This window comes from Urocampus carinirostris, chromosome 14, assembly GCF_059441175.1.
Source record: "Urocampus carinirostris isolate Australia breed hairy pipefish chromosome 14, RoL_Ucar_1.0, whole genome shotgun sequence".
In the NCBI taxonomy this organism is placed as follows: Eukaryota; Metazoa; Chordata; class Actinopteri; order Syngnathiformes; family Syngnathidae; genus Urocampus; species Urocampus carinirostris.
This window is the reverse complement of record NC_142362.1, coordinates 3,413,485-3,430,852: the sequence shown is the minus strand read 5'-3', so window position 1 is coordinate 3,430,852 and position 17,368 is coordinate 3,413,485. Positions and strand designations below refer to the sequence as shown.

At 40.8% G+C, this 17,368-nt stretch overlaps 1 protein-coding gene and 1 pseudogene across 2 annotated transcripts in view; one reads left to right on the top strand and one right to left on the bottom strand.

Annotated features, from left to right (window-relative positions):
* The first annotated feature begins 1,447 nt into the window (after window positions 1–1,447).
* Window positions 1,448–17,368, top strand: part of kdm6a (lysine (K)-specific demethylase 6A) — an 81,828-nt gene continuing 65,907 nt past the window's right edge. The window contains exons 1-5 of one of the 2 annotated variants that reach the window (XM_088352502.1): window positions 1,448–1,953; window positions 2,098–2,161; window positions 8,825–8,933; window positions 9,037–9,086; window positions 14,118–14,176. In XM_088352502.1, coding sequence (XP_088208628.1) covers window positions 1,766–1,953; window positions 2,098–2,161; window positions 8,825–8,933; window positions 9,037–9,086; window positions 14,118–14,176 — 470 coding nt within the window. In that variant the 5' untranslated portion in view covers window positions 1,448–1,765. The remainder of the gene's footprint in view (window positions 1,954–2,097; window positions 2,162–8,824; window positions 8,934–9,036; window positions 9,087–14,117; window positions 14,177–17,368) is intronic. The other variant, XM_088352503.1, reaches the window with a different exon arrangement.
* On the bottom strand, window positions 13,275–13,414 carry LOC148352456 (U2 spliceosomal RNA; annotated as a pseudogene).

The window sequence follows — 17,368 nt, the reverse complement described above, 5'->3', positions numbered from 1 at the left end:
GGTTAATGTAGGCTCTGTTTTGTTTTGTGATACGTTGGTTGGTTGGATTCTCTTCGTGGATAACTATTATGACGGGAATTCAAATTGTGTTTCTGGAATAATCACTTTCTAATCACATAAATTATAAATGGGCGTTTTGGGCCATGCTGGTGTTAGATAATGTTAACTTATTACGTCACCGCTCATCTGTGCTCCAAAACTACAAAATGGTTAAAGCTCGTGATGAGTCGTTTGCGAACGAAACAGCTGTATAAGCCGGCTCTTTTAAGCATACGTCAGAGGCGGCTCCCCATCAGTAATCAGCCGGCTCTATTCGAATCTCTCTATCATTATCTCTTTCTCTTTATCCATCTCGTTTTCTCTTTCCCTTTCTTTTTTCACTCTCTTTCTCTTACGCTCACTCTCTTTCTCTTGTTCTCCTGTCTCCTTTTCTCTATCAGTTTTTCTCTTTCTCCATTTCTCCATCTCCTTTTCTCTTTCTCCCTATTTTACTCTCTCTGTTTCTCTCTCGTTCTCCTTGACTTTTTGTTTCTTTTATTCCTGTTTCTTTCTAGCTCCCTCTCTTTTTCTCGTGGTATCTTTGTATCTCTTTTTTCTCCCTCTCTCTTTTTCCTCTCTCTATTTCTCTTGATCTACCCGTTTTTCTTTCACTCTCTCTTTTCTATCTCACTTATTCGTTGCATTTCTTTTTTCGTTTTCTATCTTATTTCCTCTCTGTATCTCTGTTTTTCTCTCTCTCACACAATCTCTCCTTGCCTTTTTCTTTTCGTTTCTTTCTTGTTTCTGCACTCTATCTCCCTTTTTCTTTCTCTCTCCTTTTCTCGTTTTCCCCTTTTTGTCTGTCTCTCTTTTTCTATCTCATCTTCTCTTTCTCTCATTTTTTCCCTCTCTTTATTGTGTGTTTCTCTCTTTTCTATTTTCTCATTTCTTTCTCTATTTCTCTTTTTTCTCTGCCTTTATATCTTTTTCTCCTCCTCAATGTGAGTGGCATCATCTCTGCTGTGTTTGTTTAGTATAAACAGTTTGGAAGTTTATATCAGGTAAGGTTGACTGTATATTGAAATAATAAAAGCTAATTTAATATAATAGCATAATAGATTTTAACAATTAATTTGGTGCACAACTTTTCATTATGATTGGTAAAATATCATTAAAAATAAAATAAATACGAAAAACCGTTTGCGAGCCGGAATTCCTCCTATCTCGTCCGTTTGAGTGACATGTACTTTGACCATTGGCACGCCAGAATATAAAATTACGTAATCACAATACATCCGGCAGAACCAATCACAAAGGTTTAAGGGGCCAGAGGGGTGGGTCTTTTTCGCAGCAAATGCGCGCGTGTTCGTTTCCGTGCTCGCCAAACGTCAAGCGGGGACAGTCACGTGACGCGACAGGTCGTCGGGTGATTGGAGGAAGCGCGCGGAGGGCGTGGCAACAGCAGAAGCGTGCGTTTGCCAGTGTGACACAATTACAACAACTTTGAGCCCATGATTGGGGAAGTTTACGATATTATCAAATTTCACCCAGTCGTCCAAAAAAGCCAGCGTTGCATCCCCATCATGCACACATCGGCGCCGGGAATCACGCTGTTAAAATGAAGCGTCTGGAAGCTAACTTGAAGCGTTCGTTTCCTTGAGGATTTTGGAAAGAAAAACACGCTACGCCCCGCGCGAGTTGCTGCAAACAAGGTCTGCAACTCTTCCGTCGCTCTTGTCTCGACGGCCGGGCTCTCGGACCCCGTGGCGGTTTCCACTCGACTACCATGAAATCGAGCGGCGTGTCGCTCGGTTCGGTCGCCGCTGCCGCCGCCTCCTCCTCGGCTGCTGCGCGGAGTCTGAGCGCCGCCGTTGATGACGAGAAGAAAATGGCGTCGGCCAAAGCGAGTGAGACCGAGGAGGACTTTCCGACGCTTACCACGCAAGAGAAAGAAAGCCTGCTTGGAATTGACAGGTTAGGAAAAAAAACTCATTTTAGCGTTTTGTTTTCTTTTAAAATAAATCCCCATTTGTTGCGGAAATATACAATTTACGCGGTTTGGAATAACACAACAAGTAATACGGAACCGCCTGCGTGTTGTGTGTCCTCTACTTTCAGTTCACTGTTTGGATTTCATAGGCTTCAAGAAGATGGCGCCAGAACGAAGGCCTTACTGTTAAAGGTACGCCACCAGTGTAACATCACAGTTCTTTTGCATTCTATCCTCTCGTTAGTAGGGCACATCCCCTCCCGAGATGAAGTGGCAGCGAACCTTTCAATGGTACTCGTTGCTAACGTGGCTAATGTTGTTAGCAGCGACTTGCACGGACTTTAGTCTTTAAAAACAACACAAAATACTATTTAGATGACTCTGTGCACCATTTTTGATTGCACCGTGCAGCAAACTACTTCCAAACACATTGCGATTACTATAAAAGGCCACGTTATTGACGCCACGTTTAACAGTGGCAGAGTATCAAACAAACAAACGATGCAGGATATGAATCTCCACGATTTAAGTTTCCCCCAACATGTCACACAAATCTAAATAATGTGTATTTTGCAGTTATACGTCAATTAAGACACGCATGTTAGGTAAACGTGAAACCTTGATATAACGCTTTATATTGTAAGTCCACCGCCGCCTGCGACTTGGCTGCAAAGTGCACACATGCAAAAGAAGAAAACGGACACTTTAAAATACAAGAACGTGTTAAATTAATATGAATTAAAATAAATGTGTTGGGTTGACGGTTCTCAGTCCATACAACGCTGGTGTACGTTCATGCGTCCGGTCAGTCATGCTAGCCGCGAAAGGGTGTACTGTAATGGCTGCTTCCTTAACAAACGCGTTAAATTGACACAATGGTGGAAAAATACGGCCATGCAATATCAAAAATAGTATTTCAAATAACGGTCGTGTGGTAGGGAGCAAAATGGCGGCGGTGGGATGCAAGTATTATGGCGAGAGTTCCGAGCTAACTAGCCGAGCTAGCGCGGCTAATCGTGTTAGCCGAAGAATAAAGGGGGGAAACATAAACGGAGTAGGTTGATAGTGATAATAAATAGATGCATGGGTCTCCGGAGGACAATTTTAAGTATTTTAACCACAGTTTTGTGTGCAACCACAATGTGCATGGAGGCTGGGCTGACCTAGCTCTTCGTTTTCAACATGTGGTTTGTGGGCTTCTCGATGGCTGTGGCCAAAGGATCATCTTACTCCCTACACAATTGTTTTATAACCTTTTTTGAGCCAGGGCACGTTTTTTTACATTGGAAAATGTTCATGGCACACCTCCAACTAAACATGTTATAAAATGACGCTGAACAGTATGTTTAGTACAGTAATCATTTATAATACCCCCAGTTTTTACAGCACAGACACTTAGCGTGTTTTCCGCACTATTAGGCGCACCGAGTTATAGGGCACACCCCCCAAAAATAGTTTTTTGGTCCCATCTTTTCCGTACATAAGGCGCACCGGATTATAAGGCGCTACAATGGGAACGTCGACAAAACAGTCAGATATTTCAGTCAAATTTATTACCCCCATAACATTCCGAAAGCTTGCAAAGAAGCAAATACGGGTCTCAGACATGTACGGAAACAGTGTCTGTACCATGTCACCAATCACTCAAATGCATCGTTCCAAATATCATTTGGAAGGTTAAAGTCTTGGGATTCAAAAAATGCCAAACATTTCTTAGTTTCCATTTTATTTTTTTGCTGGCAACTGTGTGGACAGCAAAGTAAGAATTTGATTGTTCAGGGAAACAGGGTTCTTTACTGTGCATATGACAATAAACACTTTGAATTTAATTTAGTTTAAAAATAGACTCATCACAGAAACATCAAGATCGTTCTAAAATAAGATATCGGGAAAATATAAAGCCGCGTAGCTCACCTAAGTTCTCTTGCAGCCATCACGTTCAATACTGATATGTAACCATGGTCTTCTTACAACCGTGAGTGTAGTCAATCCAGGAGAGTAAAATATTTACAAATACAGAATAGTAAAAAATGTTTTCTCTATGCCGTAGTGCAACCCAACGTGTGATTCACATTCAATTTTTTTGGCCAATTGCAGGCTTTGTTTCGCCCCTTTAGCCTATGCAAGCCTGTAAATGATTAAAAAGGATCCGCCCCCTTTACCTCCGAATAACTTTAGCCAATAGTGACTGATTCAAATGATGATTGACACATTGGTTAGGAAACGAAACGCCGGTCTATAAATCCCAGCATACACCGCGGACTACTTCGCCTTCGGGGGAAAATCGGTCAACAATTTTAACAAATTTAACCACATCGGGCAGTTTTGTGTACAGCCACAATGCATGGAGACTAGGCTAGCTCTTAGTTTTCAACATGTGGTTTGTGGGCTGTGTTGTGGCTGTGGCCAAATGATCATCTCGCTCCCTACCCTTCATTTGCCAGAATGTCCAGGGATGAAATCCTCTCACCTTTAGAAGAAATTCAGTTTTAAAGTTTTCAGTTTTAAAAAAGGGCTTGTGTGAATTGTTTGGATCAGAGGAGACAAGACTCATCCATGCTAGGTAAATGTGCGGAATGTCGGGGTACAAAAAATAATCGCAATCTCGGGCATGAAAACCTCTCACCTTTAGGAGAAATTCCCTGTTTTGAAGTAAAAACAAGGACTGTGTGAATCGTATGGATGTAATGTTTTGAGGTAGGGAGGGGATATTGAAAGATTTCCTTCAGTGAATCACGAATTTGAGGAGGTGTGTTTGAATTAAAATCGATTTAGTGCGTGCGGGCAGGAGTACTGTATATGTGCGATGTGCATTAGATTATATCTCATCATTGCACTATTTTTTAAATCACTGTCCCAGAGATGAATGTTCGAGACAGGAGGATAAAGTCGTCCTAAAAGACCTAAACACAAAAAAAGCCCACTTAAGGAAGAAACTCGGACTTCGAAGGACATGAAATCAATACATTGTAAGTTTTATGTCGGTATTATGTTCATCTCATCAGCTGCACCGCTTATCCTCAGTAGGGTCGCGGGGGTGCTGGAGCCCATCCCAGCAATCATCGGGCAGTGGGCAGGGGACACCCTGAACTGCTTGCCAGCCAATCGCAGGGCACACGGGGACAGACAACTAGTTCGCTCAGTCATACCTAGGGACAATTTGGACCGGCCAATTCACCTGAAATCGTCTTTTGGAACGTGGGAGGAAACCGGAGTGCCCGGAGGAAACCCACGCAAACACGGGGAGAACATACAAACTCCGCACAGTAAGGCCGGGAGCTGGATTTGAACCCACACAGGAGGTTCCCACGGCCTTAGAACTGTGCCGCACACGCGCTAACCACTGCCCCGCCGTGCTGCCCGGTGTGAAAAGGTCAAAAACAAAGTTTTATATCAATTTTTAATAAAGAAAAAGTTATTTATAAATAAAAATTGTATTTCTTCCGCTCCTTTCTCACCTTTTTAAGCCTTGAGCCATTTTCATACCTGTTTGCTTGAACAGTGTTTTTCAACCAGTGTGCCTGGGCTCACTAGTGTGTGCCGTGAGACCTTGTCTAGTGTGCCAGATGGAATTGCCCAATTTTTTTATGTTATTAGTACCGTATTTTCCGCACTATAAGGCGCACCTAAAAGCCTTATTTTTTTCAAAAGCTGACCATGCGCCTTATAATACAGTGCGCCTTATTTATGGATCAACATTAAGTCGCAAAGTCTTGCAACTAACTTGCAGCCGCCGACTAGATTTTCCCCCGAACGCCAAGTAGTCCGCGGTGTATGCTGGGATTTATTTACCGGCGTTTCATTGGCTAACCAATGTGTCAATCATCATTTGAATGGATCACTATTGGCTAAAGTTATTCGGAGGTCAAGGGGAGGATCCTTTTTATCATTTACAGGCTGGCATTGGCTTGAACGGCAAAACAAAGCCTGCAATTGGCCGAAAAAGATGAATGCGTATAGCACGTGGCTGACGGCATACAGAAAGCATTTTTTTACTATTTTGTATTTGTATTTTATTCTCCTGGATTTACTAAACTCACGGATATAAGAGGACCACGGCTGCACATTATTATGAACACAACGACTTCGGTGAGCTACTCTGGCTATATTTATTATATCTGTATCTTGTTTTAGACTGAACTCGATGTTTCTGTGATAAGCGGTGCAGATAATGGATGGAATGGAGTGTCTATTTTTAAATTCAACTCAATTCCAAGTGTTTATTGTCATATGCACAGTAAAGTTGCGAGCGAAAAAGAAAATAGAAACTAAGGAATGGTTGGCATTTCTTGAATCCCAAGACTTTAACATTCCGAATGATGGAACGATGCATTTGAGTGACATCGTACGGACGCCGCATCCGCACGTGTTCTCGACACGTCTTTGCAAGCTTTGGAAATGTTAAGGGGGTAATAAGTTGGACTGAACTATCCGACTGTTTTGTCCACGTTCCCATTGTAGCGCCTTATAATCCGGTGCGTCTTATGTATGTCAAAATCACAGCAATATTATTTCCCAGAATGAATAAATTGGTTTACCTCCTGAGCCACTGTGACCACAAATGATGATAAAAATGTTAAGATAGATAGATAGATAGATACTTTATTCATCCCCGCAGGGAAATTCTCAAAAAGTTAATGTTAACTGTACAGTACTTTAATAACAGTCCTTTCAGTGTACCAAAATGCTTATAATGCTTGGCAACATGATAATTTAAGTAAAAAAAATCAACAAAATGAAACTGGTACTGGCAATTCATCTTTAAACATTTTCTACGGATGGTGTGCCTCAATTTTTTTTTTCATGAAAATAAGTGTGCCTTGTGTCAAAAAAGGTTGAAAAACACTGTGCTAGAATATCCTTAACTATGTAGTGGAATAATATTGTGTGCTGATGGCTGAGAGTTGAATTGTTTCCCTGGGATGTCAGGGTACGACATTTATCATGCAATGTGCAAAAAATAACAATTTTATTGTGGTAATTGATAAATCATAAACACCAGTCCGTCACGACTCGGCGCCTGCCTCCCACGTTCGAGATTGGTCTTTAGTTTAATAATAATAATATAATAATTTCCTTGTATTGTCACTCTGTGTAACAATGTACACAGAACGAAATGTCGATTGCACCTGACCCGTTGTAGCGAGCCGATGCAGCCGCAGCCAACAGAGGGAGCCGCCGACCACTTTTTAAGTCTTAGGAATGACTCGGCCGGGGCGCAAACCACCGACCTCCCAGTCTCAAAGCGGGCGCCTTACCATCTAGGCTAATTGGATGTGGGCTTGTAAATGTCTTAAAAAGCCTTAAATTTGAATGGAACAATCCTTCGGGGAACCCTGGAGATACTTTTAACACTGATTGAATTAAAAATAATCTTTTAAAATACCATAATGTTTTAGGGGTTTTGATACTCAAATGTTCCTGGTGAACAATAGCTTTTTGAAAAGAAAAAACTTTATTGGAATTTCATTTAACTTTTACTACTGGTGTAGGTGTGAACTATGTCGATAATCGATAAGGAGTAAAATAAGACAATGGTCTAAAAACAATGAAATGTCATGAATATTTACTTTAATGAGAGAAATTGTCAACCGCAATCAGCTCGTCGGTCCTTTCGTTTGACTTTTTAAAAAGAAATTTCAAGTTTCTGCTTGTATCTCAAAAACCGTAAGCCAATGAACTCAACTCTAAGCACTCTGTTGTGTTGGAATAGTCGGAAGATGTTCAACAATTACCGTAGTTTCCGCACTATAAGGCGCACCGGGTTATAGGGCGAACCCCCCAAAAAATAGTTTTTGGTCCTATATTTTCCATACATAAGGCGCACCGGATTATAAGGCGCTACAATGGGAACGTCGACAAAACAGTCCAGATAGTTCAGTCCAACTTATTACCCCCTTAACATTCCCAAAGCTTGCAAAGAAGCAAATACGTGTCTCAGACATGTACGGAAACAGTGTCTGTACGATGTCACCAATCACTCAAATGCATCGTTCCAAATATCATTTCTTAGTTTCCATTTTATTTTTTGCTGGCAACTGTGTGGACAGCAAAGTAAGAATTTTATTGTGCAGGGAAACGGGGTTTCTGTACTGTGCATATGACAATAAACACTTTGAATTGAATTGAGTTTCAAAATAGACTCATCACAGAAACATCAAGATCGTTCTAAAACAAGATACCGGGAAAATATAAAGCCGCGTAGCTCACCTAAGTTCTCTTGCAGCCATCACGTTCAATAATGATACGTAACCATGGTCTTCTTATAACTGTGAGTGTAGTAAATCCAGGAGAGTAAAATATTTACAAATACAGAATAGTAAAACGTGTTTTCTCTATGCCATAGTGCAACCCAACGTGCGATTCGCGTTCATCTTTTTCGGCCAATCGCAGGCTTTGTTTCGCCCCTTTAGCCTATGCGAGCCTGTAAATGATAAAAAGGATCCGCCCCCTTTACCTCCGAATAACTTTAGCCAATAGTGACTGATTCAAATGATGATTGACACATTGGTCAGGAAATGAAACGCCGGTATATAAAGCCCAGCATACACCGCAGACGACTTCGCCTTCGGGGGAAAATCTAGTCGGCGGCTGCTTGCCTTAGTTGCAAGACTTTGCTACTTAATATTGATCCATATATAAGGCGCACTGTATTATAAGGCGCATGGTCAGCTTTTGAAAAAAATAAAGGCTTTTAGGTGCGCCTTATAGTGCGGAAAATACGGTATCTGGTATTTAGGGTCAAAATTGCATTGATTCATGAGTATGGCTACCTACACACCCCATGTGGTGTCACCTATATTAATTATAATTGGGTCCACAAGTACTCATGTATATTTTTTTCCACCTATGCAGGCCACTAGCTGCTACAATGCCATCATCTTGAAAGCAGAAGGAAAAGTAGATCCTGACATTTTCTTTCAACTTGGCCATTTCCACCTCCTTTTGGAGGACTATCCTAAAGGTTTGTTGTCTTTGCCATCTTTTCAAATGGTGTTGTCCTTTCGGTCAACCTGCTTTTATTGTCCGTTGCCAATCTGAATTTGCCTCAATCTCCTTATTCTCAGCATTGTCTGCATACCAGCGGTACTTCAGTTTACAGCCAGACTACTGGAAGGTAAGTTAGCAAAACTCAATTACTCGAGTAGAAGGGCATTTTCAAATGCAGCGAAATAGACAGGCTTGTATATCAAGTCAAGTCAAGTCAAATTTATTTATATAGCCCTTAATCACAAAAATGTCTCAAAGGACTGCACAGGATTACAGTTACAAAATTACACAATTACCTGATCTTAAACTAGCAAACCAGCATGCGGGCAAGGAAAAACTCAAAAACCTCAGTGTGAGGAGAAAAGAGAAACCTTGAGAAAGGACCTCACATGTGGTAATCCCCCTTCCAGGATTGAACAGGGTGAATTACAATTAGCATTACTGTACACAGAATAGTAAACACTAGGTAAGATGTTGAAAATGTCCGGAAAGAGCATGACATCAACGACGACGCCAGCTGGTAAATGCAGGGGTTGACATGCTGCAGGTCAGACCCCGGTCCGCTGACCCATCCCAAATCATCCTTCTCCTTCGTATCAGCCAGGCAGGCCTCAGAAAAAGACAGGACAAAACAGAATACGAGGTGGGCATCAATCATATGCTTTGGAATAGAAGTGTGTCTTAAGCCTCAATTTAAAAACTTCCGTTGAGGTTGCAGATCTTATCTCCAGAGGCAGGGCATTCCACAGCACCGGGGCCCGGATGGAGAACGCTCTCGAGCCCGCAGACTTCTTGGCTCTCGGAATCACAAGTAGACCGGCATTTTCCGAGCGCAGACTCCGTGCAGGAACATAGGGGGAAATCAAATCAGAGAGATAAGAGGGTGCAAGCCCATGCAAACATTTATATGTTAATAAGAGAACCTTAAAGTCACATCTTAAGTGGACTGGGAGCCAGTGCAAGTTGGCCAATACAGGTGTAATATGCTCAAACTTTTTAGTCTTAGTCAAAAGTCTAGCTGCCGCATTCTGAACCAGCTGCAAACTTTTAATGCTAGACATCGGGAGACCAGAAAGCAATACATTACAGTAATCAAGCCGAGAAGTAATAAACGCCTTCAGGAGAATTTCACCATTGAGAAGTCGAAAAGAGTGACCGACGTGATTTGTATAGATCCTAGGAGAAAATGTATTGGTGGGGAGGGAGTTATTGTGAGATTTCCCAGAGTGAATGCACGCGTTTGAATTAAAATCAGTGTAGTTCGTGTGGGAGAAAGTACTGTATTTATTTATATGTGTGTAACATGCAGTGTTCTGGTTTGCCCGCGTCCCTGCGTCCTAGATGCATCATTTTTGCTGGGGACGCATAGTCTCAAATCAACGTGCGTCCCCAGGACGCAACTTTGACACAAAATTGTCTTTATTACCCGATTACATTTTTTTTTTTTAGACTAAGATTTACCGCACTCCAAACTTTTCGTCAGGCAGATCCGGCAGATGTCGTTTTGGTCTCGCGGTTCGAGTTTTCGCCTGCACGCCGATCTCGAGTTGTGTGGTGAAAAGTCAGTCTCCTTTTAGAGAACCGGCATTTTCGGCTCAACTCATTCAAGAGAGCCGGCTCTCAAACGGCTCACTTGCTTTGATGCATTATATTACGAATTATTTTGTTGTATAAAGAAGTTTTAAAAAAAAAAGGAAGTATAAAAGGAGAAAATGAAAAAAAGACAGGTTTGTGGTTATCCCCTTAATCGGTATATTACCAACAATAATTTGATGCAGAAAATGAATTAATAATTTGATGATTAAAACTGAATGAATATATAGATTTTTATTATATATTTGTCACCGATTTACAATTTCAACCGCGAAAACACTCAATTTTGGGGAGCCATAGATTTTTGAGCATGCGAGTCACCGGGACTCATTACTTTTCAGAGGTAAAATGAACACCATTTTAACATGCATTTGATTGTATCTTATTATCACATTATTTTTATTCACGGTACCAGAGACGAATGTTAGGGAATGGAGAAAACCGAAAGTTGTCCCTTAAGATACGACTAAACCCAAAACCAGCTTTGGTGTGTCGGATGATGAATTGGATTTTTAAGGATTTAAATAAATAAATTTAAAATGTAATGTTGGCATAGTGTTCATAGCGCTTGATAAATTATTTGAATCTGACAAAAAGCTAAAAACAAAATGTTATACTGATTTTTAAAGGTGCAGCTTATATGTAAATTATTCACAAATACGGTATTTCCTTCACACCGTTTTAATGCCTTACTAGAGTAGAATTCAGGATTTTGGGTCAAGCTGAATGAATCTCTAGCATAAAGAGTGACAAATGATCAATTCCCTATTCACAAGCAATCCCATGAAGAGGCAAAGCAGGAGCGATGTCATTGCAGAAATAGACATCGTTTTCTGCTTTTCACTTCAACATGAAATAAAAATGTCACTTACCACCATTAACAAAGTGTCCTGCTTGTTCCCTCTTTGCGCCAAAAGGTTCTCCTCTCCTGTGCTTACAAGTTGTGTTTTTATGCTTCTTGTCATAAGTATGGACTTACACAATACAGTGGAACCTCGGTTTTTGACCATAATCCGTTCCAGAACCCTGTTCGAAAACCGATTTATTCGATCACCGAAATCGTTTTTCCCATTAAAAATAATGTAAATCGTTTTAATCCGTTCCAACACCCTGAATGTTTACCTTGAATGTTTAGCGAAAACTAAAGCTAACCCAGGCTAATCCTACGTTCGCGTAATCTTCCGTACGAAAGATTACGCTGAAATGAACATGTAAATTTTAAACAAATCAGGTCGTTTACAAGTCATTTAGCACCCGGGTCTCCACAACAAGTGGTGAGCGGTTCATTGGAAAGGGGGCTCTGTTCCAACACCCTATATGTTTACCTTGAATGTTTAACGTAAACATAAACCTAACCCAGGCTAATCGTACGTTCGCGTTATCGTAATCTTCCGTACAAAAGATTACGCTAACACAAACGTGTAAAAATAAAAAAAAAAGGATAAAGAAAAGAATTATGAATAGGATTTCTTACCTTTGTGGTGGTCAGCAGAAGGCGCAGGTGGACGGTGGGGTATTCCCTAGCAAGATCAGACACTCCACCTCCTTCATATTTTGCTATTATTTCTTTCTTAAATGCAATCGTTGTACGCACTACTTTTCCTCTTTCACCTGTAGCAACTTTGCTGCTTGCACTGACTTTCTTCGGAGGCATAATTAGGGGTTAAAACACTCCGTTCACCGATATTAAAAACGAAAGCAAAAGGAAGCACGTCCGCACGCGATAAGTTGGTCGGGAAAAGAGCCATCTGCCCCCGTACGCCGCTCAGCATGGCACCCGAGTGTACGCACTCATGCATTACCGGCGTTCGAACTCCGATTTTTTTGACCGAACAGCGAAGCAAGAATTTCTCGACATTTTTGGTCGGACTCCGATTTGTTCAAATCGAGAGGTGTTCGAAAACTGAGGTTCCACTGTATATCTATAGAAACAACTGGGGCATTTTCAATATTGTTTAGGTTTTATCGAGATGGTCAAGTATTGTAGGATTATTGAATTATTACAATGAGAGACGTTTTACACATCAATATGTTTGGAATAGAACGCGACAAAAAATAAAATGGAAATGTCCTTGCAAAAACACCCAATGCACATAAGGCTTGCTTACACAGTAAGCCCGAGTTGGCGTGTATCATTAGTTGGTACTACAAGTCCACAGTTATTTGCGGCACCACTGAAGGAAAGAATCCTGATTGAAGAAAATCGAGCTTGCGCTGTAATGCCCACAAGTCGTTGGCTCAGTCCAATGGGTATACATGCATGAGTAATCTGAAAATCATCATACAAAAAACATGACATTTTTGAGTGTGTTTTAGTGTAGTGGTTGTTTTCCCACCCATAATCTGTTTAAATGAACCTTAAGAGTGACAGCTTATTTTAGATCCTACTTAACCATAATACCTTAAATTCCGGACTATAGAGCTCACCTGATTATAAGCCGCACGCACCACATTTTAAGAGGAAAACCGATTTTGTACGTACACAAGCCGCACCTGTATATAAGCCGCATGCGCCCACATTTAAACACGTAACACAAACACAAAATTAACCCAAACCCGACTTCAAGTCCCGCGATTGAAACTAAATGTGGGGTTATTGTTCTATCTTCTTTATTCATTATCCATTATCCGTTATCGTCAGTTCATAATACGCTACAAAGCCTAGGAGCCGGGACTCTTACTCCAAGCTAAGGTCCTAGCCTTAAAGCCTTGCTGCGATCATTGCGAATGCACCGTTCCCGGAGGTACTGCAATACCGGGCCGATGCGTGGAGTGGACAGAGCAAGCTCTTATTCCATCTTTCATAAATGTCCTTCATTAAAGTCCACAGTCTAAAAATCACAGCCGGCAAAATGAACGGAAAATGATACCGGTACTTGAGGTTTGATGCAGACCTGCAGAGTCCGAGTCCCGTTGAAAGTAATCCAAGGAAAAAAGTGTATATTTCCAAAGGTAAGGGTGGGAAAAATATATCAGATGAACACATTCACGCAATCACGCAACTCCTTTTTCTTTAACCAACTTTTTACCCCCTCTTCTTTCCTTGTCTATTCCTCACCTTTAGCGGTCCCCACTTAAACTCGGCACCCCGCGTTTGTTCCGCCCCACATTTTTCGTTCACCCGTGCAAAACATATCAGAATAAGTGTCTAAAATAAATACAAATAAATACATAACAAAAATATACAGTTGCAAATACATATTATACATGGGTTACACATATTTACAAAGAAAGAGGGTACACCGAGAGAGTTTTCAAAGCTTTAATAATAATAATATAACTTTGACAGGGCAGTTCATGGTAGCAACACTCGCGCGCTGCTGGCGGGCGTTAGAAAAATGACATAAATTGGCCGCATCACTGAATAAGCCGCAGGGTTGAAAGTTAGGGAAAAAAGTAGCGGCTCATAGTCCTGAATTTACGGTAGTTTAAAGATTTACTGTTGCTGCAACTCTGAAATTGCTCATATGGTTTAGTTCAGAATTCATCCCTGTGTTACGAGTTATATACTGAATCCTGATGCAGATATTTATAAAAAAATAAATATATTTTGCTTTTCCTCCAGAATGCTCCCTTTTTGTACGGGCTCGGCTTAGTCTACTTCCATTACAACTCATTTCAATGGTGAGTACAAGCTACTTATTTCTTATTGAACTCTCCATGGGTTTGTGCCAGTACGGGATTGTAGTCCTAATAATCCCTACACATGAATGTGTCTGATTGCACCCCAAAAAGTCACAACTGGATGTTTTTCTATCTATTATACATATCAGTGTCTGAAATAACTTCTGCCCGGACACCCGGGGCGTGCATCTTTTACGTCGGGCAAAACGACTCCGCCCGAGTGGACGACAACTTTTTCAAGGGGGGAAAAACATTTTTTTCAAATCAAACGTTTTCTTTATTCTGATTTCGAAATCTTCGTTCGGTTTTGGAAAATTTGAAATTTCGGTTCGTTTGTCAATTTGCATACTCGGCAGCCAATCAGAAGCCTGCATCGAATAACTCTGTGCGTCCGGACTCTCCCGAGCGTTATAAGGTCACATTTGCATATCATTTTCCAAACAGACGCACAGAACACAAGAAAAATGGGTGTGGTTTGGAATCTAGCCAAAACCTCAGCCCCAGAAGAAATATTCAAAAGAAGCTAACAAAATGTATGACGCTACAAAACGTAAACGTACATTAAAAGCATTGTGGAAAGAGTTCACGTGGCTTGTAGCAAACATTGCTTAAGTGAAGATGAGTCAATACAGCTACATACTGATGGCAGATGGAAAATAGCCATGTCATAAACATGCAACAAATGTTATAAGTAGATTTATAATACAGTTAATTTTGAAGTGTTGTTCTGTTATATATTTGGATGATCAATCCTTAATACTTTGCAAGAAAGGTTTTTTTTTGCGCTTAGTCGTCTTATTGTGTTTCAAGTTGTGAAAAATGGGGCAGGCACCTTTTCAGGGTTGTCTTCCCTGCTGTCCTTTAACCTTTTGTCATGAGGTTCAGACACTGCTTTTATAAGCATATTTGAAATTGGTGTTATAGATAGATGGATAGATACTTGATTCATCCCCGGAAGGAAATTCACATTTCCAGCAGCATCCCTGAGCTGAGAACAATACAATAATAAAGCAAAAAGAATACAATATACAAATACCCAGTGTGACGTGCTAATACCCACTGTAGCGTGTTATATAGAATAACTAAATAGTGCTACACAGAATACATATTGCAATAAGATTCGGTAATATGCAATGTGGGGGGTGTGGTTTAATGTGGGCCTTTACTCTGCCGGGTGGAGTTAAAGAGCCTCATGGCATGAGGAAGAAAAGATCTCTTCAGTCTGTCCGTGGTACAAGACAGTGACAGGAGTCTGTCGCTGAAGCTGCTCTTCTGTCTGGATATAATGCTGTGTAGTGGATGTGATGAATTGTCCATGATTGACCGCAGCTTTTCCAGTGCCCGTCTCTCAGCTGCAGTTGTCAGGCTGTCCAGTTCTGTGCCCACAACAGAGCTCGCTTTCCTCGCCAGTTTATTGAGACGAGAGGCATCTTTCTTCATGACCCTGCCTCCCCAACACGCTGCCGCATAGAAGGGGAGGCAGCGTGTTGGGAGGTTTTCAAAAAGTAATCGAAAAAAGTCAAGTCACATTACTGCAATATTATGGTATATACTGATGGCAGATGGAAAACAGCGATGTCATAGACATGCAATGAATGTTATAAGTAGATTTATAATAAACTTAATTTTAAAGTGTTGTTCTGTTATATATTCTGATGATCAATCCTTAATACTCTGCAACAATGTCTTTTTTTCTTTTGCGATTAATCTTATCTTATTGTGTTTCAAGTTGTGAAAAATGGGGCAGGCAACTTTTCAGAGTTGTCTGCCCTGCTGTCCAGTAACTTTGTTATGAGTTTCAGACACTGTACATATTTATACTTTATTTTTTGAGGGCCGGGGTTGCTTTGACATGTGCTTACTTTCACATAAAACATCAGATTCACCCCATAAAAATATCATCTTGTTGAAAAGTTTCCTGCCCCGCGGACTCAGGAGAACTTTTATTCAACATACCGTATTTTCCGCACTATAAGGCGCACCGGGTTATAGGGCGCACCCCGAAAAAATAGTTTTTGGTCCTATTTTTGACATACATAAGACGCACCGGATTATAAGGCGCTACAATGGGAACGTGGACAAAACAGTCAGATAGTTCAGTCCAACTTATTACCCCCTTAACATTCCCAAAGCTTGCAAAGACGTGTCGAGAACACGTGCGGATGCGGCGTCCGTACGATGTCACTCAAATGCATCGTTCCATCATTCGGAAGGTTAAAGTCTTGGAATTCAAGAAATGCTAACCATTCCTTAGTATCTATTTTCTTTTTCGCTCGCAACTTTACTGTGCATATGACGATAAACACTTGGAATTGAGTTTAATTTAAAAATAGACACTCCATTCCATCCATTATCTGCACCGCTTATCACAGAAACATCGAGTTCAGTCTGAAACAAGATACAGGGACAATATAAAACCCGGAGTAGCTCACCAAAGTCGTTGTGTTCATAATAATGTGCAGCCAATGTCCTCTTATATCCGTGAGGGTAGTAAATCCAGGAGAATACAATATTTACAAATACAGAATAGAAAAAAATGCTTTCACTATGCCGTCAGCCACATGCTATACGCATTCATCTTTTTCGGCCAATTGCAGGCTTTGTTTGCCGTTTAAGCCTATGCCAGTCTGTAAATGATAAAAAGGATCCGCCCCTTGACCTCCGAATAACTTTAGCCAATAGTGATCGATTCAACTGATGATTGACACATCTTTTTCAGCCAATCGCAGGCTTTGTTTTGCGCCCTTAGACCTCCGGATAACTTTAGCCAATAGTGATGGATTCAAATGATGATTGACACATTGGTTAGCCAATGAAACGCCGGTAAATAAATCCCAGCATACACCGCGTACTACTTGGCGTTCGGGGGAAAATCTAGTCGGCGGCTGCAAGTTAGTTGGAAAACTTTGCAATTTTAAAATTGATCCATAAATAAGGCGCACTGTATTATAAGGCGCATGGTCAGCTTTTGAAAAAAATATAGGCTTTTAGGTGCGCCTTATAGTGCGGAAAATACGGTACTTGCTGTTAAAGTACGAGCGGTGATGTGACAATACCAATTGTTTTAAATTGCTTTAAAGAGATTGAGATGAAAGACAATTTTATTGGCTGAAGTGCCAGTTGTATTCAGTTTTTCTTTGGCAGTCATTTATTTAATTTTATAACAGCTATTTTTGGTAGGTGCGATTATTA